Source organism: Vigna angularis, chromosome 2, assembly GCF_016808095.1.
Source record: "Vigna angularis cultivar LongXiaoDou No.4 chromosome 2, ASM1680809v1, whole genome shotgun sequence".
NCBI classification, from domain to species: domain Eukaryota; kingdom Viridiplantae; phylum Streptophyta; class Magnoliopsida; order Fabales; family Fabaceae; genus Vigna; species Vigna angularis.
This window is the reverse complement of record NC_068971.1, coordinates 46,412,284-46,438,360: the sequence shown is the minus strand read 5'-3', so window position 1 is coordinate 46,438,360 and position 26,077 is coordinate 46,412,284. Positions and strand designations below refer to the sequence as shown.

Genomic DNA, 26,077 nt, shown 5'->3' with positions numbered 1-26,077 from the left:
ATCCTTATATTAAAAGTCGACATTAAATCTATGGGTTAATTATAGCGAATAAATTCAATTTTACATTCACAAACATTAAAAATATCTAAAATGTTGTTTGTGTCAAATTTTAATCATCCTACTTCTTATGATTGTTGTGTCCATTTTACATATTTACTAACCAATAAGTAATCACTCCCTTACATATTTACTATTTCATCAGTTTTAATATATGTACACGCGTACATTAACCTTTCATTCTAGAATTCTCAGTATTATAAAATATAAAAAATAAATTTAAATTTTAATATGAAATATTGTTTTTTTTTAAAAGAAAGTGTTTCGGATGTGTAGGGCTGTGCTGTTCCAAATGTCCCAATTCTCCTGCTACCGAGCTCCGATGGCTGATCTTCTCTTCAAGTCTTAGTTTCCTTCTTGATCCTAAGGGGTGGAGACCTGCAGAAGATTCTCCGATGCCAAAGTCAGTTTCAGAGCAATGACTTTTCTTAGGGATAGTAATAAATGTGCATTCAATTCAACCTATCTACAACTCACCCTGGACTTGTATTTATAGTTTTCGCTATGGGCTTGGGATTAGTGAGAAGTTAATCACGGCCCATGACAGCCCAATAGCTTCTAAACTCTACTTACCTTAAACCAAGACGATTCTCATTAAGCCAAGATGATTAGCAGTATGGCCGGCCATTGTCATGGATTTAGTCATTGGGCGGCCGGCCTTGGGACCTGTTCATGCCGTGTGACATGGGCGCCCGCCTCTGTCGGACTCAACCGTTCCTGTTAGTCATTGGTGATGTAATCCCACGGGTTTCAAGTGTTAGGATGGGCGTCCGGGCCTAAGACGAGGATGATGAAATGGGCGGACGGTAATATACCGCTTTGACGGTAATTGTTGAAATGGGCGTCCTTCCTTAGGGCGCCCGCCCCTCACTGGTACACAAGCCCCCCAAGTCCTAGTTCACGTAGTGGACTTAGGATTTCAAGTGTGGCGTGGATTTGGGCCAGTAGTCCGCGTTTGGGCCGTGTCCTGTGGGCTTTTGTAGTTGGACTTTTGGCGGGAAGCATACGTGGTGCCCTCCTACTGGCGGAAGGGGAAGCGTCTTCGTATCTGGAGCATTGGTCGTGCCAAATCTAGACGGCGAGGATGCGTCCAACGGTTACTAAACTTCTCCTATAAATAGGGGATGGGACGCTGTCATTTTCGCTTGCCTCCATCATTCAAGATTTCAAATTTCTTTTCCCTCAGGTAATAAATGGTCGTTATTTCTGTCGAGTAAGGTTCTGAGTCTTCGGGCGGAGTCCGGGGAGAGGCGGCAAGGAATGGCGACGATTCTCCAAGCTCGGTTTCTTCTCATTTTTTGGAGGAGGTTGTTGGGTCTTCCGGGGCGGAACCAGAGGTGCCGGTCACCATGGGCGACCGGATATTTCATGGCGTGCCCATGTTCTTGCTTAAGGGCGGCATCCGTGTAGACGGCTCTCCTTTCGAGCCGGACGGTCAAGGAGTGGTGGTGAGCGAAGGGGCTCCCTACGTTCCTAGCTTGTTTGCTTCCGCCTATCCTCTTCGTCAAGATTTGGAGCGGAGGGTCGGCCGGACCCACATTGTCCGGGACGTGGAAGATTCCCGATTGATTCGGGCGGGAGTCAGCTTGAGAAATGAAATGGTTTATTATGGGAAGAGAGCAAGTCCGGATGACTTCTTCTATGTGTACATAACCTTCTTCACCCATCTCCATCTCCGGGTGCCTTTTACCAAGTTCCAGATGGCCGTCCTTCGAGAGGTCAATGTGGCTCCCACCCAGCTGCATCTTAACTCCTGGGCGGTCGTTCAAGCATTTTTGGCCATGTGTTTAGCAGTGGGGGTTACTCCCACTATCCCGGTGTTTTTCCACTTTTTTGAAGTTCGGCCGGCCCCAAGTGGTGGATGGGTCTCCTTTACCTCAGTTAGGGAGAGGGCGTTGTTCCGTCCGTTCTCTGATTCTTTCAAGAATTTCAAGCAGTACTATTTCAAAATAATAATTGACGCAACCGGCCGCCATGAATTCCATGATGCTGATGGGAAACCGTTGTTCCCCTTTTACTGGACGAGAAATCCCCGGCGAATAAAGGCGATTTCTGTAGGGGCCTTAACAGCATCCGACTTAGAGGTCGTGCGTACCATCAATGCCCTCCCCCGCCGGATTTCCGCTCGATACTTGGTCGAATGCCTTAGTCTTGAGGATTGTGGACAAAAGGCGTTCGGTATGGTATTATTATATTGGGTCTTTTTTACCTTTAGTATACTAACGTTAACTTTTCTGAATTGTTTTGTTTCTTCTCAGAGCTTATGACGACTCCTATCCCCCGCCAATCCAACTTTATGGCCTCCCGGAAGAAAACTGGGGCGAGCTCGTCAACAGCCCGGCCTACGAGTGTTCCTACCCTGGCGCGTCCACCTCCTGCAGGACGTCCTTGGTCGGGCAGTCGCCTCCCGCCTGCGCGCGTAGCTCAGAAGACAGGAGTCCCTCCAGTTGATCAGACCGGAGGTTCGGGCGTTAAGGCGTCGGGTCCCGACCCCCAGCCAGATTTGGCGGTCGTCCTCGTGGATCCGTCGTCTGAGGCTGCTACCGCCTCTGCTGCTCCCTTGATCTGTAAAAGAAAGGATCCTGCTGCGGAGGGACGCAAAGACAAGGAGGGCTCCTCGTCTCGATCCGCATCAAAGAAGGCCCGCAAGGGCAAAGACAAAGAGAAAGACCGGGAGAGGGTCCCGGCCGTTCCCTTGCCGGGCAGCATCTTCAGTTCGGCGTTCAGCATGAGCGACCGAGCTAAGTTCCACATGAGCTCCACCCAACGGGCGCTCATCGAGCCTCTCACTGAATTGGAGCTGACGAATGCCATGTTGGAGATGTCCACCCGGACGTCCGCCTTGGCGTGGTATTTGAAGGAGTTTGCCGATCGTCCAGGATTGGCGGAGGTTCAGGCCTTACTAGACGCAGATGCTCCTAGCTCAGGACGATTATGACCAAAAGATTGAGCAGCTGGAGGCCGATCTTGAGAAGTCCAAGAGGGAGGCCGCTGAAGGTCTGGCAGCCGCCCGGGAAGAGCAAGAACGTCTGGCCGAGGAAGGACGCCAGCTGAAGGCGGAGGTTACCCGCCTGAGAGATGCCGAGGCCGAGCGCGTTAAAGCAAATGAGGCCCTCACCCTGGATGTCGCCAAAGCCAAAGAGAAGATTACTGAGTTGGAGTCAACGATCGTGTTTGAACACGAGGAAGGCTTCAACAAAGCCCTTCGCCAGGTGTCTCTTTTGGCGGGTATCCAAGATCCATACTCTCTTGGCGTTGATATCGAGAAGGATGTTTTTGACGGCGTCCTAGTAGACCTGAATGCCGCCGAGGGGGACGAGCCTAGCGTGGAGGCCGTGGCTGGGGGGAAATAGTTAGGATTCTGTTATTTTTTGATGTGTATTCTGTGGCCGTCCGCCCAACATCTTGGATTACCCAGATGTTGGTCGGACAGTCTTTTTGTAAATCTGGGCGCGTTTTAGCGTAAACGATTAATACACAGCTTCTGTTTTCTTTCAATTTCGCATGTTTCTTTGTTTGTGCTTTCAATCTTCTGGAGGGGACGCCCCCTCATAAAAATAATTGAACACTTAATTATGGTCCGGCCTCGGTGTCCTTGGATGGACTCTTAGAATTATCTTTACTCTCCTATTTGGGCGGACGGCTATGTTTATTGTCGGTTTTGTTTTTGACCATCGTTTATTGCCCGACCATTCGCGGACGCCTCTTTTGTTCATGGCCCAACCAAGTCGAGAGTTATTCTTGGTAGAATACTCTTTTCCCTCAACTTGGTTTTATGGGCGGACGCCTCTTTAATTCATGGCCCAACCAAGTCGAGTTATTCTTGGTAGAATACTCTTTTTTCATCAACTTGGTCTTTGTGGGGCGGACGCCTCTTTTGTTCATGGCCCAACCAAGTTGAGAGTTGTTCTTGGTAGAACGCTCTTTTTCACCAACTTGGTTTTTATGGGCGGACGCCTCTTTAATTCATGGCCCAACCAAGTCGAGAGTTATCCTTGGTAGAATACTCTTTTTCCACCAACTTGGTCTTTATGGGGCGGATGCCTCTTTTGTTCATGGCCCAACCAAGTTGAGAGTTGTTCTTGGTAGAACACTCTTTTTCGCCAACTTGGTCTTTGTGGGGCGGACGGTAGTTATATGGCCAAGTTGAGAGTGGTTCCCGGTGGAAGACTCTTCGCCAACTTGGTCTTGATGGAATGAAGGTACATTTGTAAGAGAAAAGGAGCATCTGTCATTTATTCATTGAAAATAACAGTACATGACATTGGATCATGGAAATTAACTAAAATAAAATTTTAGATGTGTGGCGTTCCACGTATTAGGGATGGGACGTCCGTCCGGTGGTTGTAGTCTGTACGCCCCGTTACCTAGCGCTTCAATTACTCGGAACGACCCCTCCCATTTGGCAGCCAATTTTCCATGTGCTGGGATTCGGCAAGCGTCACCGGCTTTTCTCCATACCAGATCCCCCTCCTGAAAGCTCCTTGGCCGGACTTTGGAGTTGTATTTCCTTTCAACCATGCGCTTACATGCTTCGGCCCTCAAGGCCGCTCGGTCTCGCCATTCGTCCAGGGAATCTAACTCGATCCTCAGCTCTTGCTCGTTTAGCTGCAGGTCTTCAACCTGTCGCCTCAATGACGGTTCTCCCAGCTCGACTAGTAACATGGCATCCGTACCATAGGTTAAGTTGAAGGGAGTTTCCCCGGTGGTTCCGTGAGGCGTGCACTGATATGCCCATAAAACTTCGGGTAGCTCATCAACCCACGCCCCCTTCCTTTCTCCTAACCGTCGCTTCAACTCCGCGACCACGGTCTTATTCATTGCTTCTGCTTGCCCATTCGTCTGAGGGTAATCGACCGAGCTGGTGACATGCTTGATCCCCAGCCTTTTAAAAAATTCAGCTAGTTTTTTGTCAATGAACTGCCGGCCGTTATCCGTGATGACCGAGCGAGGGAGGCCGAAGCGGCATACCAACTTCCAGCAAAACCTCTGAACTTGGGCGGCCGTGATGGTTGCCAAGGGCTCGGCTTCTACCTACTTGGTGAAATAATCCACCGCCACCAGGAGGAACTTCTTCTGGGCTCGCCCTACGGGGAACGGTCCTACGATGTCCATACCCCATTGGGCGAACGGCCAGGGGGATGTGATTGAATGCAGGGCGTGCGGGGGTAAGTGGGTGTTGTTAGCGTGCGCTTGACAACTAATGCATTTTTGGACGAACGCCCTTGTGTCTGCCTCCATGGTTGGCCAATAATATCCGGCTCTGAGTGACCGGGCTTTTAACGTCCGCCAACCTGTATGGAGACCACAAATGCCATTGTGGAGCTCGTCCATAACGTAATGCGCCTCCGCCTCCCCCAAGCACTTGAGGAGGGGGGAGGAAAATCCTCTCCGGTATAAGTCGTCCCCCATCATGAGGTAACGAGCGACCTTCTTGGCATCGCTTGGTCCCACCGTCCGTCCCTCGTCCTGGCGGGTCATGATTTCTTTAATTTCTGTTCGCCAATCTTTCCCCCCGTTGGACACCGCTGAACACTCCACTGAAGGCTGGAATAGAACTTGCCGCACGACAATGGTTAACTGTCCCTTTTCTCTTCCCGAACTAAGCTTGGATAGTAGGTCGGCCCTGGTGTTTTGTTCCCTGGGGATGTGCTGTATGGCGACCTTATCGAACGTTCTTGTTAGCTTCGTTGCTCGCTGAAAGTATCATAGCAGTCGTTCTTCCCGGACTTAGAAGGTGCCATTCATTTGGCCGACCACCAGTTCCGAATCTGTGCGGCAGGTAATCCTTTTTGCCCCCATGTCCTTTGTAAGTTCAAGGCCGGCCACCAGGGCTTCATACTCGGCCTGATTGTTAGAGGCTTTGAATTTGAAGATCAGGGAGTGCTCCAGTAAGAATCCGTTAGGGCCTTCCAGGACGATGCCGGCCCCGCTGACCGCCCTGCCGGACGCTCCATCGACGTATAGGCTCCACTCGTCTTGGCCGGAGGGGGGTAACTCGGCCGCAAAATCTGCTAAGTGTTGGCCTTTGACCTACCCTCTAGGCTCGTAACGCAAACCGAACTCTGACAACTCCAACGCCCACGCCACCATCCGTCCGGCTAAGTCCGGCTTTCTTAGGATTTTGGATATAGGGAAGTTGGTTCTGACGACCACTTGGTGGCTTTGGAAGTAAGGGCGGAGTCTTCGTGACGCGTTCAACAAGGCCAACACCTCCTTCTCTACCCTTTGGTATCGGGTTTTTGCGTCCAGGAGCGTGCGGCTCACGAAATAAATTAGCCTCGGCTGAGGCCGTTCTTGCATCAACACGGCGCTAATGGCCGTCTCTGATGCCCCCAGGAAAATGTGCAAATCCCCTCCCGGTACCGCGCGGTTCATGACCGGCGGGTTGACGAGGATGGTTTTGACATCTTGAAACGCTCGCTCGCACTCGTCGTCCCACACCGGGCCAGCCCCTTTCTTCAGTTTGCGCAAGATCGGTCTTACCCTTTCGGCCAGTCTTGGAATAAACCGCGACAGGGCGGTAAGGCGCCCGATAAGTCTTTGGACCTCCTTAAGGCTGGCCGGGCTTTGCATTTGTAGTATCGCCTCGCATTTGTCCGGATTGGCCTCGATTCCCCGGGATGTCAGCATGAAACCAAGGAACTTTCCGGCGGCGACCCCAAATGTGCACTTGGCGGGGTTTAAACGCATGCCGAACTTCCTTACTTGGCGAAACACCTCTTCCAGGTCCCTGATGTGCCCCTCTTGATCTGAGGATCAGACGACCATGTCGTCCACATATACCTCCATGCACCGGCCGATCTATTCCCGGAAGATCCTGTCCATTAGGCGCTGATACGTCGTCCCTGCGTTCTTCAGGCCGAATGACATTACCTCATAGTAGAAGTTAGCCTTCTCTGTGATGAACGCCGTCTTTTCGACGTCCGGCCCGTACATGGGTATCTGATTATACCCGGAGTACGCATCCAAGAAGCTTAGTACTTGGTGTCCCGAGGCGCCGTCCACCAGGGCGTCTATGCTGGGTAGGGGGTGGGAGTCTTTTGGGCAGACTTTGTTCAGGTCGGTGTAGTCGGTGCACATGCACCATTTTCCGCTGGCTTTCTTCACCATAACCACATTGGCTAACCATGTGGTATAAGTGACTTCCCGAACAAAGCCAGCCTCTCTCAATTTCCGCACCTCCTCCTCCACGGCCCTTCGCTTTTCTTCGCCCATCCTGCACTTTTTCTGGGCTACCGGACGGGCGTCTTTAAAGAGCGAGAGCTTATGACACATTACTGCGGGATGAATCCCCGGCATATCGGCCGCCGTCCACGCAAATAGGTCCCGGTTCTTCCATAGGAGCGCCCTTAACTCCTTTTCCATCCCAGGGTTCAGCTCCCTGGCGATGAGAGTAGTCTGAGTGGGTTCCCTCCCTATCAAGATAGGTTGGGTTTCTCCCATTGGTTCTAAGCGGTCCTCAGTATTCGTTCTTGGGTCGAGGTCAGCCATGGCCACCTCAGAGCCGACCGCCCGCCTCTTCATCGGCCGGGTATGCAGCTTCAAACCCGCCGCATAGCACTTCCGAGCTGTCTTCTGGTCCGCCCGGACCGTGCATATGGTTCCTTTTTCGGAGGGGTACTTCATGGTGAGGTGGGGTGTAGATACGATCATTCCGAACGCGTTCAAGCACGGCCGTCCGAGCAAAGCATTGTATGAGGTGTTAGCCTCGACCAGCAGATACCGAACCCTCTTCTCCTCACTAGAGCGTCCAGTTCCCAGCCTCGTCCTTAATTCCATGTACCCCCGAATATCGACCCTCTCCCCTGCAAATCCCACGATCTGCCCATCATAGGGGACCACGAGATCTTCCGAAATGTCTATCTGCAGGAAGGTCTTCCAGTAGAGGATGTTAACCGAACTTCCTTGATCCACCAAAACTTTGCCGACTCCGTACCGCGCTATTTCGGCGGTAATGACCATCGGGTCGTCCTGGTCAGGATCGGGCGCATGGAAATCTTCGTCCGAGAAAGTGATGGCTGGCATGGTGCGACGTGTTTTATCAACCGAGTGTATAGATTGGAGGGCTCGTACGTGGCGCTTACGAGCGGAGGAGGATGATCCTCCTCCCGCAAATCCTCCAGAAATGGTGTTGATGTGCCCCCGCTGGTGGCGTTCTCGACTTCGGCTGCGGCTTCGGCTAGGTCGCCGCTCCGAGCGAGGTCGCTCAGTCCTTGAATTCCTCGGCGTATCTGAACGGTAAGACAATCGCTGGGCAGGCCGATCGACTGGTCGTGGTAGGCGCTCTTCGCGGACGTATTTCTTGAGCTTTCCCGCCCGGATGAGCTCTTCTATCCACCCTTATTTCATCTGCCACCCGCTCTCTCAGCTCTTCCATCGTCTTGGGTGCTCGTCTGCAGACGCTATCCTTGAACGGCCCCGGCTTGAGGGCCGGTAGGATGTAGTGGAGGGCGAGCTCTGGCGTCAGGCTCTTCACGCGCCGGACGGTCTTCTGGTATCTATCCATGAACGCCCGCAGCGTTTCTTCCTTCCCCTGCTTGAGGGTAACCAATTCGAAAATGGTCAAGTCTTGGGTACTATTGGCCGCGAATTGTTTAATGAACAGCTGTTTTAGTCCAGCGAAATTCTCTATGGAATTAGGAAGGAGGGTGTTGAACCATTCCAATGCCTCGTCCTCCAATGAGAGAGAGAACGCTCGGCACCAAATGGCATCATTGCCCGTTCGGAATGCCATTGCATTCGAGAACGTTTTGATATGGGCCTCGGGGTCGGTCGTCCCATTATACATTTTGAACTGCGGAGCCACAAATTGTTCCGAGATTTGGACATTCATTATGTTTTGGGTGAAGGGAAGTAGCAAAGTGGACGAGGGCTCCGATTTCACTACCATTCGTCCATCTTCGGCAGCGCTTTCCGCATGCATCGATTTAGCTTTGCTTCCCTCCGCCTCTGACCCGGTAGGCCTCCAAGTTTTATCACACTCGGTATCTTGAGGCGTACGTTCTTCCGCCGCCGCCTTTCCTTTATCCTTCGCTCGCTCCTCTCCTCCATCTACCCTTCCAACCTCCCGGGCTATCCGGGCTTCGCAATCGGCCTTTACCGCCGCCAACTCGCCCTCGTGACGTTGCTGCATCTCATCCATTTTTTGATGTAGGACTCTGATCATCTCCATAGGGTCGTCCATGCTCATGTTTCTCGTGGTCACCATTGGGTCTTTAAAATCACACGGCCCCACGGTGGGCGCCAAATGTTTCGGATGTGTAGGGTTGTGCTGTTCCAAATGTCCCAATTCTCCTGCTACCGAGCTCTGATGGCTGATCTTCTCTTCAAGTCTTAGTTTCCTTCTTGATCCTGAGGGGTGGAGACCTGCAGAAGATTCTCCGATGCCAAAGTCAGTTTCAGAGCAATGACTTTTCTTAGGGATAGTAATAAATGTGCATTCAATTCAACCTATCTACCACTCACCTTGGACTTGTATTTATAGTTTTCGCTATAGGCTTGGGATTAGTGAGAAGTTAATCACGGCCCATGACAGCCCAATAGCTTCTAAACTCTACTTACCTTAAACCAAGACGATTCTCATTAAGCCAAGATGATTAGCAGTATGGCCGACCATTGTCACGGATCTAGTCATTGGGCGGCCAGCCTTGGGACCTGTTCATGCCGTGTGACATGGGCGCCCGCCTCTATCGGACTCAACCGTTCCTGTTAGTCATTGGTGATGTAATCCCACGGGTTTCAAGTATTAGGATGGGCGTCCGGACCTAAGACGTGGATGATAAAATGGGCGGACGGTAATATACCGCTTTGACGGTAATTGTTGAAATGGGCATCCTTCCTTAGGGTGCCCGCCCCTCGGTACACAATCTTTTCTTAGGAAGGTTACTATGTGAATGATTCTATAATTTTCTTTTAAAATAAGTGCGTGTTTTGACACGTAGAAGATAAATCCTCAACTAATAAATTCTATGTATTTTTGAACTCATAATAAAACAACATATTCCAAATGCAAGAATAGTCAAACATTATTATAAGTTTGACATTATAATTTTAATAAAATTGACTTTTCTATATAATTAATTTTATTTTAATTTTCATTGCACGTGAACTAATATATGAGTAAAGTCATGTTTCTCCCTACTACGTACGTGCTTTTGCCAATGGTAATGTATGCCCCTATATTTTTATATGAATAGTACTAGTATACATGTGCGATTTACTAATGACATCAATTTACATAGTGAAATACTTGTTTTTTAATGTCATAGGACTTATACCAATTAAAAGAATACATGTCTCCTCCATAATTGTGCTACATAATTGTTTGAACAAATTATTTTCTTATTTATTTTTTAATTTTAATTTTTAATTGAAGAATAAATTAACTGGTCATACTTTCAATATATTATAAAATATCAACATACTAGCGTAAATACTGTGTCTTCGCATTTTTAAAATATTTATATTATATTATAAGTCAATAATATATGTAAATAGATTAAATTAATATATAAGAGAAAAAGGATGAGAGTAGCAAAAAATTCTAGAAATTATAAATATAATAAAGAAAAAAGAAACAAATTCATCACAATTTTAAATAAAATATTTTAAAATAGCAGTTATTTTTAAAAATCAGTTAATAATTATATTTTTTACAAAATCAATTAATAATTATATTATAAATAATAAAATAAAAAAAATTATGTATATATATATATATATTTGATAATCTCTTATAATATAATATCTTAAATATATAATAAAATATAATAATAAGTTATTATATTATAAGATATTAACTATAAATATATTTCTTAATATATTGAGATTTGAGTATTATAGTTAAGTTCTATATAACTTTGAGTTAAGCTTTTCTTTCATGGTTGTTATTTAAATATAATCAATTATTATATTTTAAAGATATTATATAATTAATTATTATATTATAATATTTTGAAAATATAATAAAATATAATAATAAATTATTATATCATAAAATATTAATGATAAATATTTTAAAGATATTTTATAATATATTGGGATATGTATATTAACAATTTATTTTTATATATTTTCTTTTATAATTATTAGCCTTTAATTCATAATATACTGATGAAATTTACGATATTAAATTTCATATTTTGATAAAAAAAAGTTAACTCCACAAACAATTAAAGATCACTATAAACATTTTACTTTTTTTTATAAGATCAACAAAATTTTCACCCTTAAAATAATTAACAATATTTCATTTATTTTAAATAATTTATATAATTTAGTTCCCTTATACTTAGAAGTAAATAAAAGGAAAAATATAATTGACTTGTTTTTGTGATTAAGGTAAACTTGCTTAAACTTCAGTTCAAATAATCAAATTCTAGCAATTGAGCTTCTCATTCTAAGTGAACCACTTTAGTTTTTGTCATGAATCCTCTTAAGTACTGGATCTTAGACTTCTTCCATATGGTTATGGACCTGAACTTGATGGATCTCATGGGCTCTATTGCACGCTGTTTCTTTCTGTACCTCCTCAATTTTATCCTGCATCCCATACATTTTAAAATTCCAGTTTTATCTTTATCATTATTTTTTTTTCATTTTCAGTTCCAAAATACACAGACTATCCACTTCGAAACATTTTCAGATTGAAATACAAATTTTACATTTTTAGATTGAAATACAAATTTTATATTCTTGTATTGTACAATATACATTATGGAATAAAGAATACAAAAACAAAACCAGGATTATTAGTGCTTCTACATTTTGTTCCTTTTTCTTTTTATTTTGTATTCTATACATTGAAGCTAAATCTACGCACTGTTGTTATGAAAACACGATACTCAAATTTTTCATTCAAAATCACTGTACAACCTATTAATAACCGAGTGACATGTTTACCTGTCACGCTACACAACATGAGCTTGTATTGCAGTTTCTACATTCGATGGTACGAGTTTCATACAATGTCCATTTCTAAGGAACCAGAGACAGACAAGGTTAAACAGCAAAAAATATCAATAATATAGTACAAGAAGAATGATATAAAACTTATTTGGCCAACTTGGTTTGTTTTTTCTTTTCAGTTGATGCCAACAATTATTAAAACATCTATTTATTTTTACTTCTACTTCTCATTTTCACAAATCTATAAAGAAATCGGTGAGAACAACCAAAGTAAATTTGTTGTCACCTTTTTCCTTAACAAATTTTTGAAAAGAAAATATAGAGTGAAAATAGAAATGATGCTTTTGTAATCAGAAATATGAACTGAAAAATGAAATCAAACGCACCAAGGGTTGTATATAAATCTCTAGCAGCAAACGGGGCATTTGACAAGGCCATTCTCGTTGCAATCAGGACATCTAACGAAGCATTCATCATTGTTGTCCCTGTTGGCACTGAACACTTTGCAACTTCCACAACAGTTGGAACAAATGGCGAATCCAATGTTGGCACAGCCAGTACAAGGAGAATCACTAGAGTGAGTTGGTGTTCCTTCTAGAAACTTCCCGAGCCACCCCGTCTCATGCAACCCAACCACTTCATCAGCTCCTCCAATGTACCTTCCATTGATGAAAAGCTTTGGAGGAATAACTTTCCCTCCCAAGATTTTCCACAGCTCCTCTCTGAACTCCAAGTGCAGAGACACATCCCTCTCATGGTACACTATTTTGAAGCTCCTCAACAAGAAACGGATGGTGTTACAGTCACGAAACGTTTTCCTTATCCCTCTCAAGCTTGTTGTGTAGAGAACGATCGAGTGGTTCCCTCCTGGTGGACATAACTCTTTGAAATCACTGAGAGATGGGTATTGGTTGTTGCATGATGCCATCTTGTCTGATAACTTTTCTTCCGAAAGTTTAGTGATTTCTTTGGACCCTACGGTGGCTTCTTCCTCCTCAAAATGATTACCATCCTCAAGCACTAGCTCAGACAGGTTGTTTTCTTTGTAGTCATGATATGGGGTTGGAAACCTTTTTTGAAGAACAAAGCCTTGTTTCTTCAAGTTGGTAATGGTTAGGAGGAGTTTTAGTTTTCTGACGAACCTTCCCCTCACCATTATTCCTGTTGTGTCTAGAAAATTGGATGGCATGTGATTGGTGAGTGAAGAAAAGAAGAGGGTGAGAATGAGTGGGGTTGACGATAAGTTTTGTGTTATGGTTTGAAGAGAGTATATAAAGTGGAGATTCTAAAGGTGTGTGTGATATTGGGTTTGCTTTTGAATGATCACTGGACGATGTGGGGACAAGGCCATACCCACTCCTCATCTTTTATCAGATTAGAGTGGGACTGACCCTTTACCTACCATTTGGTGCCTCAATCATGGATTTGGAGTATGAAGAATATTTGTTAATTCAAAACTATAAAGTGGCTAATATTCCCCAATATCATTTGCTTATCTGATTGGGAAACTATGCCAACCTTATGCAATCTCAATTTACCATATAACATTCACTTGGTTTCATACCAATTTCACTGGGAGTGCCCTTGGACCACACCTATTCATTTGGCCATTGCAAAGGAGACAAAGTGTGCCGATGATCATGATTCGACATATTTCTGGTAAAAGCCGCGTTCTCCTCAAACTCTAACCTTTCGGATAATAGAATCAGAATAAAATTGTATGCAATGCTGCAATACCATCATGCTGAAATTGCTCAACTCACTCCTCTTATAATCTAGATTTACCTTAGACGTGGGTCTTCCCACAGATTCCACTGTGCACATGAGATTTAATAGCTTCACATATATTTTCTTCCCATCATTACAAACTTAAAACGAACCACAACATTACAGTTCTTAAGAATTGCTGTTTATATAAAAACTTGTACATCAATTTCTTATACAGTGAAACTACAGAAGAATAACTTCGTTAAGTCTAAGAATCTTTAAGCAACTCCCATTACATTGCAGGGAGGAAAAGAAACAAATAGTGGAAAAATATTGACTATAAAGTAAGTTCTCAAATTTGTCGACGGAAATATAGTGACCGACATGTTAGTAACATTGTAAACGACAAATTGATGACTACAGTCCTTCTCGAGAGACTAATGTGATTGATAAGTAGTTCCTGATCGATCATGATTGAGGTTTTGCCTTAAACTTAATGTCTATTGCGAAATTTCACTTAGACAAATTGAAAGATGTTTTCATGATTTTAGTGAGAATAAGTTTACAATTTCTTTGCAGTTTGATTACCTTTCACCCTTCTCAACTTTAATCATCATCTGCGCTTTTTTATCACACCAAAGTCAATCTCTGTTAATGTCATCTCCCTATGAAATGAAGTTTACATGAGCGAATATTTTTTGTGCAGAGACAGCATATTTTTAATCCTTCCCCATCCGCAATCAAATGCCGTTATCACGCACATAAAGCAGCACACTGGAAAGACCTAAAAAGATTAGTTGTTGCAAGAAAAAATTAAGAAAAAGCAATAGACATTGCAACCATTAAATGTCTATTTCAAAAAAGTGAATCAATAATTTGTCCACCAAACATGTTCAATGTTTAATCGCGTTTGTGTCAGACCATAAGCCCTTGTACATTGATGTGTAGGCACAAGTATACCATTTTGGATGCATTTCATAAATCAAGCACATGAATGCAATGACTAGTAAACTTTAAAGCATAGTTCATTCTATGCATTTGCCAACTTTTTCATGCTCTCTGTATCCCTCCTCCAAAGACTAGTATTGCTTGTCACTGTATTTATTATATGCTGTACAAGTTTCTATTAAACTGACGAAACAAAGCACATGCATCCATAATTATTTAAGAATCTAAGTTTCATATTAAATAAAAATTAAAAAAACTAAACATCATACAAAAAAATATGATGTTTATATTAAGTAGGAACTATCAATTCCATATATATATATATATATATATATATATATAAATGAATGATTTGTGTAGTGGGCATGTTGGTAAAATAGAAGGAACTGAGTGTTATAAAGTGTTGTATAGGCATTTTAACATGATGCAGAAAAAGATAATCATAAGAGCTAGGAATTGGTCAACTAAGATTTGACATTTGAAAAAACATGCTTATATGGTTGTTGCTGCCTTGCCGGATTAGGAAACAAAACTGCGATACCAACAAAACAATTAATGCAGTTTTCTGATGGCAGTTAGCTCGATTTCAACACAGTACATAGATTCATTTTTGTATTGATTATAATTCTACTCATTGCATTATTATCACAAGGTTAACTCTATATATAACTCTTCTTAGTTATAATTCTAGTTATTATTAGAGAAGAAACCAATACTTTAGCTATACTATGACTTTAGATGAAAGTAAAAATAAATGAAAATTTAAGAAAAATTGGAATGTGCACATAGGTAAAAAGGATGAGTAATAATATTAAAATATTTTTGCTTATTTATTGCATAAAGGTTGAATGAAGTATTACTTTTTATTTTTAGTAATAATAGAACAATACATCTTTACATTCATTTGATACACATTATAAAGGTAAAATAATTATATAAAATAATTTTTTGTATTTTTTGACAAAAAAAAAATAAAGAAAAATATTGTCAAATAAATAAATAAAAAATTGTATGTGTAAAAATATAATTTCTGTTTTATTTTTAGGATGAAATAGATAAGTAACAAATGCATGAGAGAGCATCACATGCATGCAGCAAATATAGCAAAACATTTCATGTTATTAGTTATATATTATACAAGGTAATAAGGAAGAGATTAAATTGATTAAAGATATACACGTTAGAGTCAACGTATACTTCTTTAATTTAGTAAATTAATTCAGTTCAGTATTATAATTTTAATAATTAAATTGATTAATATTTTATATTGTTAAGGCCTATTTTTTCTTTTAAGTGATTGAAAATGAAATTTAATCAAGCATTACAGTTTAACATACTAAATCGCTGAATAACTTTATTTTATTTGATTATGTTTGAGGCATAGTTTTATACTGTAGCCGTTGGCTTTTGGTAGTTTTGGGATGATTGCATTTGTTTTGTTATGTCACTTTTATTTTGGTTGAAGTTTTGTTAAGTAATTATTGGGGCATTATGATAAAATTAAGCAGGTTGAATTTGATGGTGGCGGTGATTTGAATTTGATATGATATGATATCATAAAACATGCATCTATTTTGGTTGTTTCGGCTTTGAATTCACATTCAGGACATCACTTTTTCAATTATTGGCACAAGTTTTTGTTATGCTCCTTTTATTTTTTCAATTACATAACATTATTTTTAGTGATGGGTGATGTAACGTTTGTGAGTTCAAATTTTTAATATGTGAATTTGGTTTGGTGGGTCAAATTGATATTAATTAAAAATGGTTCTTCTAATCTACCTACCTTTTCTAAAATTAATAATAATTAATATTTACGAGATAAATTCTAATTATTAATCATAATACAGTAATTTAAGATAGAAAAATAAAAGTTCCTTTACTCTACTTAATTAAAAATACTAATTAACCATTTAAATCTTTAATAGATAATTGGATGATATATATAGTGTGAAAATGAATAAAATTATAAAAAAAAACTACTAGGTTGTCTCATTTTGCTTTCAAGTCATGGTGATTAAGAGTTTAAATCCATTCTAACTATAACGAATTGATTTGTCCCAATTCATTTTTCATGAAAGTGAATGGATTAGTTTCGGCATTTTTTTAATATTATATTTGAAAACATTTCATTTTTTTTATTATTGGGCCTTTAGTTTTCTGTTTTGTATCTATAGGATAGGTGAGTATTAATTGGTATTTCAAGTCATATGAGGTAAAATATATATTATTAGAATCCTAATTGTTTAATATCAATTACCCTTTTTCTTCAGTTTGATTTTTTCTTTCAATATAATCGTTAGTAACTGGAGAAATTATTAGTGGTCTTGAATTACCACTTTTTCATGGTTGACCAATCCCTAAGCGATATGAATTTAAAATTTAAAATAAAATTATAAACAGTATTTAATCATGTATCACGTAAAGATTGACTGAAACTATAAACAACTTAAGGTCGTACAAAAACACCCAATAATTTCTCTACTAACTCACCCTTATATGTTGGATGAAAAAAAAATAAAGGATTGAATTAAACTAACTCTTAATTAAGAAATAGCTTAATCTCACTAGCAATTAGAGTTTAAAAGTGATTTTTATTGTATTAAAGGTTCGAAGAGATCTCTTCAAACTTGAGATTTAATTCATTATCCAAAATTATGAAGAACTCTTCTTATTGTTAGTCTTATCTTCTCAACTTTCAAATTTCTAGTTAATGATTAACATACTTGATCATGTATCAATGTTTAAAGAGAACATAAAAGTGGATCTAACATTTAGTAATTAAAGGAAGAAAATTAGGCAAGAAAAATTGTTTGGATACTAAAGAAAGTGAATAGGAATAAAATATAAAACGATATTATTTTATATGAATAATTTTATCTATTACTTTTAAATTATTATAAAAAGCAAAAGAAATATCATTCACGATTAATTATTGTGTTTTCCATTTTGAAACAAATATTTTAAAAATCTTTGTAACACAATTCATTAAATAATGAACGTAATTGAATATACGATCACTTTGGATACTCTCGGTTTCTTTCTGTTTATTTTTGCATAAAATGAATTTTGTAATCTATCTTTTTTCCATTTTTTTCAACTTTAACCAGAAGTAAACAATTTGTCCCGAACCTTAAAGAAACACGAGAGAGTTTAGTATATGATGAGAAACGGAAAAATATGAAGAAAAATAAAGAAGGTAGGAATATAATTTAACCTAAATTTTGACATTAATGTATCTGCAATCCCACTTGTGATAATTCTTTATATCAACTATGAGAGATGAAACCGCAAATTCGTTACGGATGAAGTATAAATTGACTGAAAACACCGGGTTTTTCTCTTTGGTTCATCCATTTCTCAGTCTCTGAAAACGTTTTAATAGGAACAAGATCATGAAAGTCGTGTAAAAATGTCTTGAATTAGTCCAATTTATTAGTTATGTCTAGGTTTATAGATTAGAGGTTAGAACTAACTATGACGAACAATCTCGATTCATGGATACACAATAGGATGAAACAATAACTATTGGAAAGAAAAAAACTTAAGTAAGGATGAAAAAATACACTTCTCAAGTCGAGACAATAGGATGAAATAATACATTAAAAAAATACAAATTTTGCTAAAACTAATGTGTAAAATAAAATTTGTATGACTTATATATTATAAATTTATCATTTCTCTGGTCGACACGAGAATTTAGGTCTATTTATGAATCTCGTATGATAGCAAATGGAACTACCTCAGCCAGTGGAGTTGAGAGGGGCGTTGGAATTGGAGATGTTCTACAAACTGGACAAGTGGGATGCAATCTCAACCATGGATCTATGCATTTGAGGTGGAATTGGTGTCCACAATCAGGTAGCATGCGAAGCATATCAGTGTCCTTGTAATCTGCCAAACAAATGGAGCAACATGTTGCAGTGGAATCACGCTTCTGAGCCTTGGCTTCAGAGTATAGAAGGGTTGGATAACTGAGAATGGTGGCTTCATCCAAACTGACATCAACTACAGAGTGGTCTGGTTGAAGAACATTCGGAGTGAATCTTCTGTTCCTGGTAGCTGCAGCAAACGAGACATGTGTTCTGGTGCAGAAGTAAGAAGTTAGAGTGATAGTTATGATGAGCAACAGGATTCCAATGGAGATTCCTATGCCATAACTGTAGCCACTGATGTTGCTTGAGCCGAGGAATCCAGGGGAATTGACCGCAGTGTTGCTGCTCATCCTATGTATGAAATACTAGGGGCTTGTTCTGGAGTTGAGGTAATAGAAATGGTTATGTCATGGTGAAGGTTAGCGGTTTGGAACATGGTATTAAAGTCAACGATAACATAGATATAGAAATTGAGATTAGATGGGTGTTATTGTAAGCTTACGTATGAATCAAGAAAATATGCATTTGGAAGTGCTCGGCCAAATATGTCCAGACAGAGCAATTAGGCATCGCATGTGCAATTCATTTCACTTTCTCCTCCTACCTTATGGTTTGCTGCTAAAAGCTGATGGATTCAAACTAATTATCTTTCTACTTATTTCTCATGTCATTTTCATACTGTAATGAAGTCTTAGATAATCATCAAATAATCAGTTTTATCATTAGTCTTTTCAAAAAAATTGATAGCTGATTTCTTGTTTGAGGTTGACGATGTGAGGGCTTCACATGATGCTATTCATTTCTAAACCAGCCATCTCCTTTTCATTGAAAATGAAATCATAAGAACTAACAACATTATATTGTTTTCTAACAAAAAAACTATTACTACATACATTATAAGTTACAGTCACAGTGTGATGCATTGTGTTAGCAACAACTCATGATATATTTGAAATTGAAATACGTGTAATCAAATGACATGACTCGGCCAAAGAAGTTTAGTTTACTCATCTTAATAATGCCTACCAAAATATTGGACACAACTTATTGTATTTTATTTAAATAAGTTTTCTCTTTATTGAAGAATTACTAGGAAAAAGTAATTTTTTTATGTCTTATTTTGTTTTTTCACCTTATCCCCTTAGTTTTTCTCATTTTCTTATTATTTTTCATCTATTTTTATCTCTCACTTTATTTTTTATCAAATCAACTAAATTATGCACCTTCCAAACATAATTTCTCCATTTTTCACTTATTTATACTTTACCAAAATCTAAACGGTTAATTTTATTTATTTTTTTGTTTTCTATCTTTCTTTTCTCAACTTTTTTTTTTCTATAGTCTCATCCATCTATTTCTTTCCTGTAATAAACACAGCCATGAAACTTTTAACTCCAAACTAGATAAATTTATACTTGTAAATTTACTCAAATCCTTTCTTGTGGATGAAGAGGAGTGAAAATAATTAAATATGGTTAAATTTTAGTAAATAGATCAATTTATAATAATAACAGTAAATTTACCCAAATATCTCCACATTTTAATATAGATAATTTATCTAATTTAAACTTGTTTAATTCATTTATATTAAAATTAGAATCTTAAATATTTTAACAAATATAAAAATGCATTTAATCAATATTATTCTTCTTTGAAGCATAACTTTTATAATATTTAACATTTTTAAAGATTGTATCATGATGGAGTATCTACCAATTTTGTCAATTTTGTTGAGAAATGTGACTTACCATCTCTATTAAATACTTTTTTTTTTTAATTTATCTATAAGATTGCAACTGGAAGATTTATTTAAGGAAATTGATTCTATTATCACTGGGACCAGCTATTTGTTATTATTAAATTTAATATGAGTAATATACACTTGTATTTTCATTAATCCATGGAAATTACATTAATGGTGATGTAATAACAAGAGTGACACCACTTGTATAAATTAATTCTCATTCCATCATCTGGACTGTATTTCTAATTGTTTTGGCATAAATTAAAGTGTCTGTTATGCAGTATATATCATTGAGGGCAAACTAGGAACTAATTTTTTGTTCTCATCTTACTTTAGCAGATTAACATGTTTAATAATAACTAACAGAACAATCCAAAAATTTGTTAATCGTCTGCTTCTCACTCTGATACAGAAACAGACATACAAGGAAACTAATTAACAACACCATTTTTTTGTCTGCATTCACCTGTTTTTCTGTTGAAGCAGCCCCTTGGAATTATAGCGTTTAATTATGTAATCAATTTTAAAAGCTGTGTAAAAAGTCAAAATATGTTACGATTAAATAGAATCGTACAACCTCTTGTATTTTAAATTAGATTACTGAAAAGCCTTGCTAATTAATTAATTATAGTTTGAGCTTAGCAACTTTTAATCAATAAATATCTTGATGTTTTTTGTTTTTTTACAATTGGTTAGTTTTTTATTTTTTCCAAATAAAAGTAGGAGTCCGAAATAAACTAGTTCGGCTTGGTCCATACATAATAAGTCTAAGGAGTTGTTTTACAATCTAAAAGTCTACTAATATGTTTGGAATATTCAAGCAGATAAAGATATCGTAGGTCATCTGGCAACCATAATTAGTATATACCTTCACAAAGTTTTTTTTTTAATGTTATGTGGTAAAAGATGCATGGAAAAAAGTATTTTTGTATAGATTATCTTGAGTATTTTATATCAATTGATTGATAAAAAAGCAGAAAGTTTTCTGTATATATGGCTAATAAATCTAAAAAAAAATACATGCTACTTTGTTTAGTTTATAAGATTAGTATTGTTTATCATATGATGATCAAGAGGAGAGATTTCTTTTATATATTCTTTTAAATTAAAATAACTTCTAAAATTCTTTAAATAAGTTTTAAACCAACAAGATAATAAAAGTAGTATGGATACAAAATATGTATAACTCTTAAGTATAATTTTAAAGTTAGTAATTCAAAATTGTAATAAAATAAAATAAAATAAATAATTAACATGTAAGTAAATTATTTATGAGAAAACAAGGAGGAAAGATTGATTGAGATACCTGATGGTGGGAGAAAGGAGAAATTAAGAAATAGGATGGAATAAAATTAACTAACTAAAATGTGAAATAATTATATCATATTATATTAAAAATATTGAATTATTTACAACAAAAACTGGACTAAATCATTTTATAATTTAACTTTAAAAACTGAATTTATAAAGTTAATGTTTATTAACTTAAAACTACTTCATTAATAAAATTTATAATAATACATATACATGAGCTATTTTTATTTATTGATAAACATTAAAAGGTTTAATGTTTCGATATGTTCTTTTTTTTCGTTCAGAATTTTAAATACGTCTCTTACTCATTTAATGTCTCAATTAAGTCTTTATTTTTGAATTAAATTAAATAGAAGTTTGCCGTCAAATTAGACAAACATCATTAAGAAAGATGTTACGTGACAGGCTGACAATGTACTTTTAATAGACATGACATTAGAAACGTGTGTATTTTTTAATCTGTGAATTAAAAAATGCAGGCCAAATTTAGAAAAAGTAATTACATTAAGGGTAAAGTGAAAAAAAAAAGTAAAAATAAGGAAAGCATCCCCTTTCTTTTTCAAAATCGAAAACAGAGTGAGTTTTAAGATTTGTGGGAGTGCGATCATTTTTCAGCTACTAAAAAATAATGTTAGCAGTGGGGTGATTGTTTCCGATACTATGATACATTGAACTTTAACCTCTATAATTAATAAATGCAAGTTCTGTTTGGACAATGCTGGGGTGTTCTTGAAATGCAAATTGGAAATTTCAGGAGAGCAAGAGAGTTGTTTGATGCTGCCACAGTTGCTGATAAGAAGCAAGTTGCTGCTTGGCATGGATGGACAGTTCTAGAGTTAAAACAAAGAAATATAAAGTGACTTATGGTTTTTTTCTTCTTTTTAATAGAAAGCAGTGCAGGCTAGTCCCAAAAATAGGTTTGCTTGGCATGTGTGGGGGCGTTTTTGAAGCAAACATTGGCAACATTGACAAGGGAAAAAACTTTTAAAGATAGGCCACACTCTAAATCCGAGGGTGTTGTTCTACTTCAATCTCTTTTATTAGAATACCAACAATCAATTGCAAACCTTGCTCGGGTTTTGTTCAGGAGAGTGTTAGAATTGAATCCAAGGCACCAACATGTTTGCTTTTTAAGAAATTTCTTTTCTTGGATGATTTATGGTAAATATCATTACCCAATCTTTTATCCCTTTTTATTACTCCACCTTAGCCATTTCAGGTTTTGTCAAAATTATTTTTCTCAAATTTGACATGTAAGTTTAATTCACAAATTAAAAAAATACACAAAATATATTTTTAATGCCATGTCAATTAAAAGTACACTGTCAGCATGTCACGTAACACTCTTCGAACATTTGACAGCAAACTTCTATTTGATTTAATTTTTAAAAAATAAAAACTTAATTGAGATATCGAATAAGTAGAAGACCTATTTGAGATTGTAGACGAAAAAGAAACCTAGATTAAATCACATTAAAAACTACTTTTTTCCTATTACTATTATTTAAATGTATTTTTTTTCAAGTTTTTTTTTCTCTCAGTTAGCGGGATATAAGAATAAAGTAGGAAAATGATTTCTATACCTCGCATGCGATAATTTGTAACGCATATTATTGTATATTTTTAAAATAATATAATATTAACTTTTACTCGTAGTATATTTGAACTTATTGATATCTTATTGGTTTTTTAACATGATTATTTAACTTCCATTAGTTGATTTTTTAATACATACATACATATATATATATATACATATATATATATATATATATATATATATATATATATATATATATATATATATTACTTTTCTTGGGTAAATATAAACTTATAATTCTCTTATTTCAAGCCTCACTTTCATTTTATATACTAACTCTATTTTTTTTTTAATTGATTCTAACATTTTTAATGTAGTCGCATTTTGTTATATCATGTGACCAGTATTTTTTAATACACTGAATTATAAATTAATTTTATTTATGATATCATAACTTATCCAATGAATTCTTTTAAATATATATATATATATATATATATATATATCCAAAATTTCCAACAATTAAGTTAATTAATAAAAAAATTATTTTCATACAATAAGATAATTGTAAATTTGAAAGAAAAGAAAAAAATAATAAACAATGAAAAAATTTATATACGAAACTACACAGTTTATTGTAATGTAATTTGTTAAAAAAAATAGTTTAATTTAATTTGTCTGAACTAATTTTTAATTTAATTAAATTCATACAAACTATTTTTTAATTCACCATAATTTTTAACAGTTTAATTTAGTATAGTTTATTTTGTGCACCCTCTTAAGAAACATGATAACATGAGAAGAGAGATACTTAGACATTTGATGTGTGAAAGAAAGATGAAACATTTTATATTATAAGTTTGTCAAATACATAAAAATGAAACACTTCAAACAAATACATATCCATGAAGGTAATTGTTGTTGTTGACATAAGTTAGAATATGATTTTCTTTCTCAACAACATCAAGCATTTTTATATAATAGTATTTAAAAAATGTTATTATTCTTTACTTTTTATTACTCATATTTGAAATCTTTGAAAGTACTTGGTCAATTGACAACTTTTCATTTTTCCATATCTTTTTCTAAATATAGAAAATGAGTGATAGGTCTAAAAATAAGTGATAAGTTAAAAACTTATATTTTTTTTCATATCTTTTTCAAGATATATCTTTACTATGATGTTAGGAGTCTAATCCTAAAATTCAAACTCTAGTACCAACTAAAATACAAGGAACACAGTAGAAAAGTTTATTAGTGTGATATTGTAAATATGAAAATCTTAAATCAATTTTGACATTTCTTCGAAAAGAAATATCAACTCACAAACTCAATGGACTATCCTCTAAGGTTTTGTAAAATGTTATATTCACTTCTATTTTAATCTTCGAAGAATTAGAATATTAAAAAATATTACAAACAAGTATTTGGGCTCTGTTTGAATTAAGAAGATGGTAAAAAAAAATCAAAGAAAAAAAAAGTTAAAAGTAAAGTTACTCTTTATACTTTTTTTAACAATGCTTTTAATCTTCAACTCAAGAAAAATATTTCAATCATTATTTGACGTTAAGTTAACATATACACTCAAATAATAATAATTCAATTCTCAAAGTTAACATATACACTCAAATACTAATTACAAATATTTTTTTTATATAGTTGAATACATTTTTCGTGTAATCCTTGCTCGTGCATTATTATCAACAAAATCTGTTAGCTATATTTTTCTCTATGAATTTTTAAACATTGTCTAAGAAAAACTTAAACATTGTTCAATACTAACTCTACCATACGGACGGGGTGGTCTGAGAGCAACGCCGACACCAATCTAACCGCCGGCATTTCTTCAATCTTTTTTACTCCTCTGATAGCATTGTCGGACGGCTAGCATAAACACTCTACACGCTTGCGACCCGACCATTCATCCTTCAACTCAGATGAGTAATGACGGTATACCGTACGGGCGACTGCGCAACGTCGACCGGTCGGTAAACTGGGTCATTAACACTAGGATTAAGGTAAATAGTGATTAGAGTCATTGTGTTGTAATTGGGCCGTGATTAACTTTTTACTAATCCCAAGCCCATGGCGAAAACTATAAATACAGGTCAGAGGTAAGTGGTAGACAGGTTGCATTTACTGCACATTCATTACTATTTCATTGAATCGCCAAACGGTTCCTGTACTGACTTTGGCATCGGAGAATCTTTGACAGGTTTCCTCCCGGACGGAAGAGTGAACAACGGAGTTTGGAGCGAGACCGAACGGCTAGAAAACAAATTGTGGAGGAGTTTGATGACTCAGTCCCAATAACCGAAACACTAACTAACACTAATAACATGATATATGATTGTATCATGATAACATTATCAAAATTATGTTAATTAAAGAAAATAATTTAACAGTAGATACTAAAAGTAAACAAAATTAAAGAGAGGCGAAAAATAAGAACCAAATTAACCTATAATCTACAAAGACAAAAAACTATTAGGATAATTTTATAAAAATAATATATATTCATATCCATGAACTCATTAACATTATTAGTATATTTTATTTAACAAATCAATAAGTATAATATGTTTATATGAATCTTACAATAATGACATTAATTAAGAAAATACATTTGCACACAAATATAATGAATAAATGGATGAAATAAGAGCTTCTTTTAGTGCAAAAAAATATAAAAGAATAATTTTTTTTGAAAAGTAAAGACTAAAAAATTATACATCAGGAGCAATGATAGTTTATTTAATTAATAACTTAGGATAGAAAACAATAAATAAGTGATTGCATTTATATATATTCCAAATTTATATATTAAATTATTAGTAATTAATTAATTTTTATTTAATAACATATTTGAATATGTATTTACTCATCACAAGGAAATTTTTATATTGAATAAACATAAATTACAATTATTAAATATCTTAAATATATTATAATTCATAAATATAACTATTATTAGTGTTTTAA

General features: G+C 36.8%; 2 protein-coding genes across 2 annotated transcripts; both read right to left on the bottom strand.

Annotated features, from left to right (window-relative positions):
* Positions 1-11,883: 11,883 nt before the first annotated feature.
* Positions 11,884-13,215, bottom strand: LOC108328559 (uncharacterized protein At5g39865). Its single transcript, XM_017562439.2, has 2 exons — positions 12,354-13,215; positions 11,884-12,036 (listed from the first exon to the last, which is right to left on the bottom strand). Exon 1 carries the CDS (start codon positions 13,154-13,156, stop codon positions 12,374-12,376), a length of 783 nt encoding a protein of 260 aa, XP_017417928.1. The 5' UTR covers positions 13,157-13,215; the 3' UTR covers positions 11,884-12,036; positions 12,354-12,373.
* A 4,983-nt stretch (positions 13,216-18,198) lies between these two features.
* LOC108327589 (RING-H2 finger protein ATL70) lies at positions 18,199-19,132 on the bottom strand. The gene is made up of 2 exons (XM_017561279.2): positions 19,000-19,132; positions 18,199-18,875 (listed from the first exon to the last, which is right to left on the bottom strand). The coding sequence occupies exon 2, from the start codon at positions 18,845-18,847 to the stop codon at positions 18,332-18,334; it is 516 nt and encodes a 171-aa protein (XP_017416768.1). The 5' UTR covers positions 18,848-18,875; positions 19,000-19,132; the 3' UTR covers positions 18,199-18,331.
* Positions 19,133-26,077: the final 6,945 nt, after the last annotated feature.

Coding starts and splice junctions, on each gene's coding strand:
- LOC108328559 (XM_017562439.2), bottom strand. CDS start 13,156: ATGCCATCCAATTTTCTAGACACAACAGGAATAATGGTGAGGGGAAGG.
- LOC108327589 (XM_017561279.2), bottom strand. CDS start 18,847: ATGAGCAGCAACACTGCGGTCAATTCCCCTGGATTCCTCGGCTCAAGC.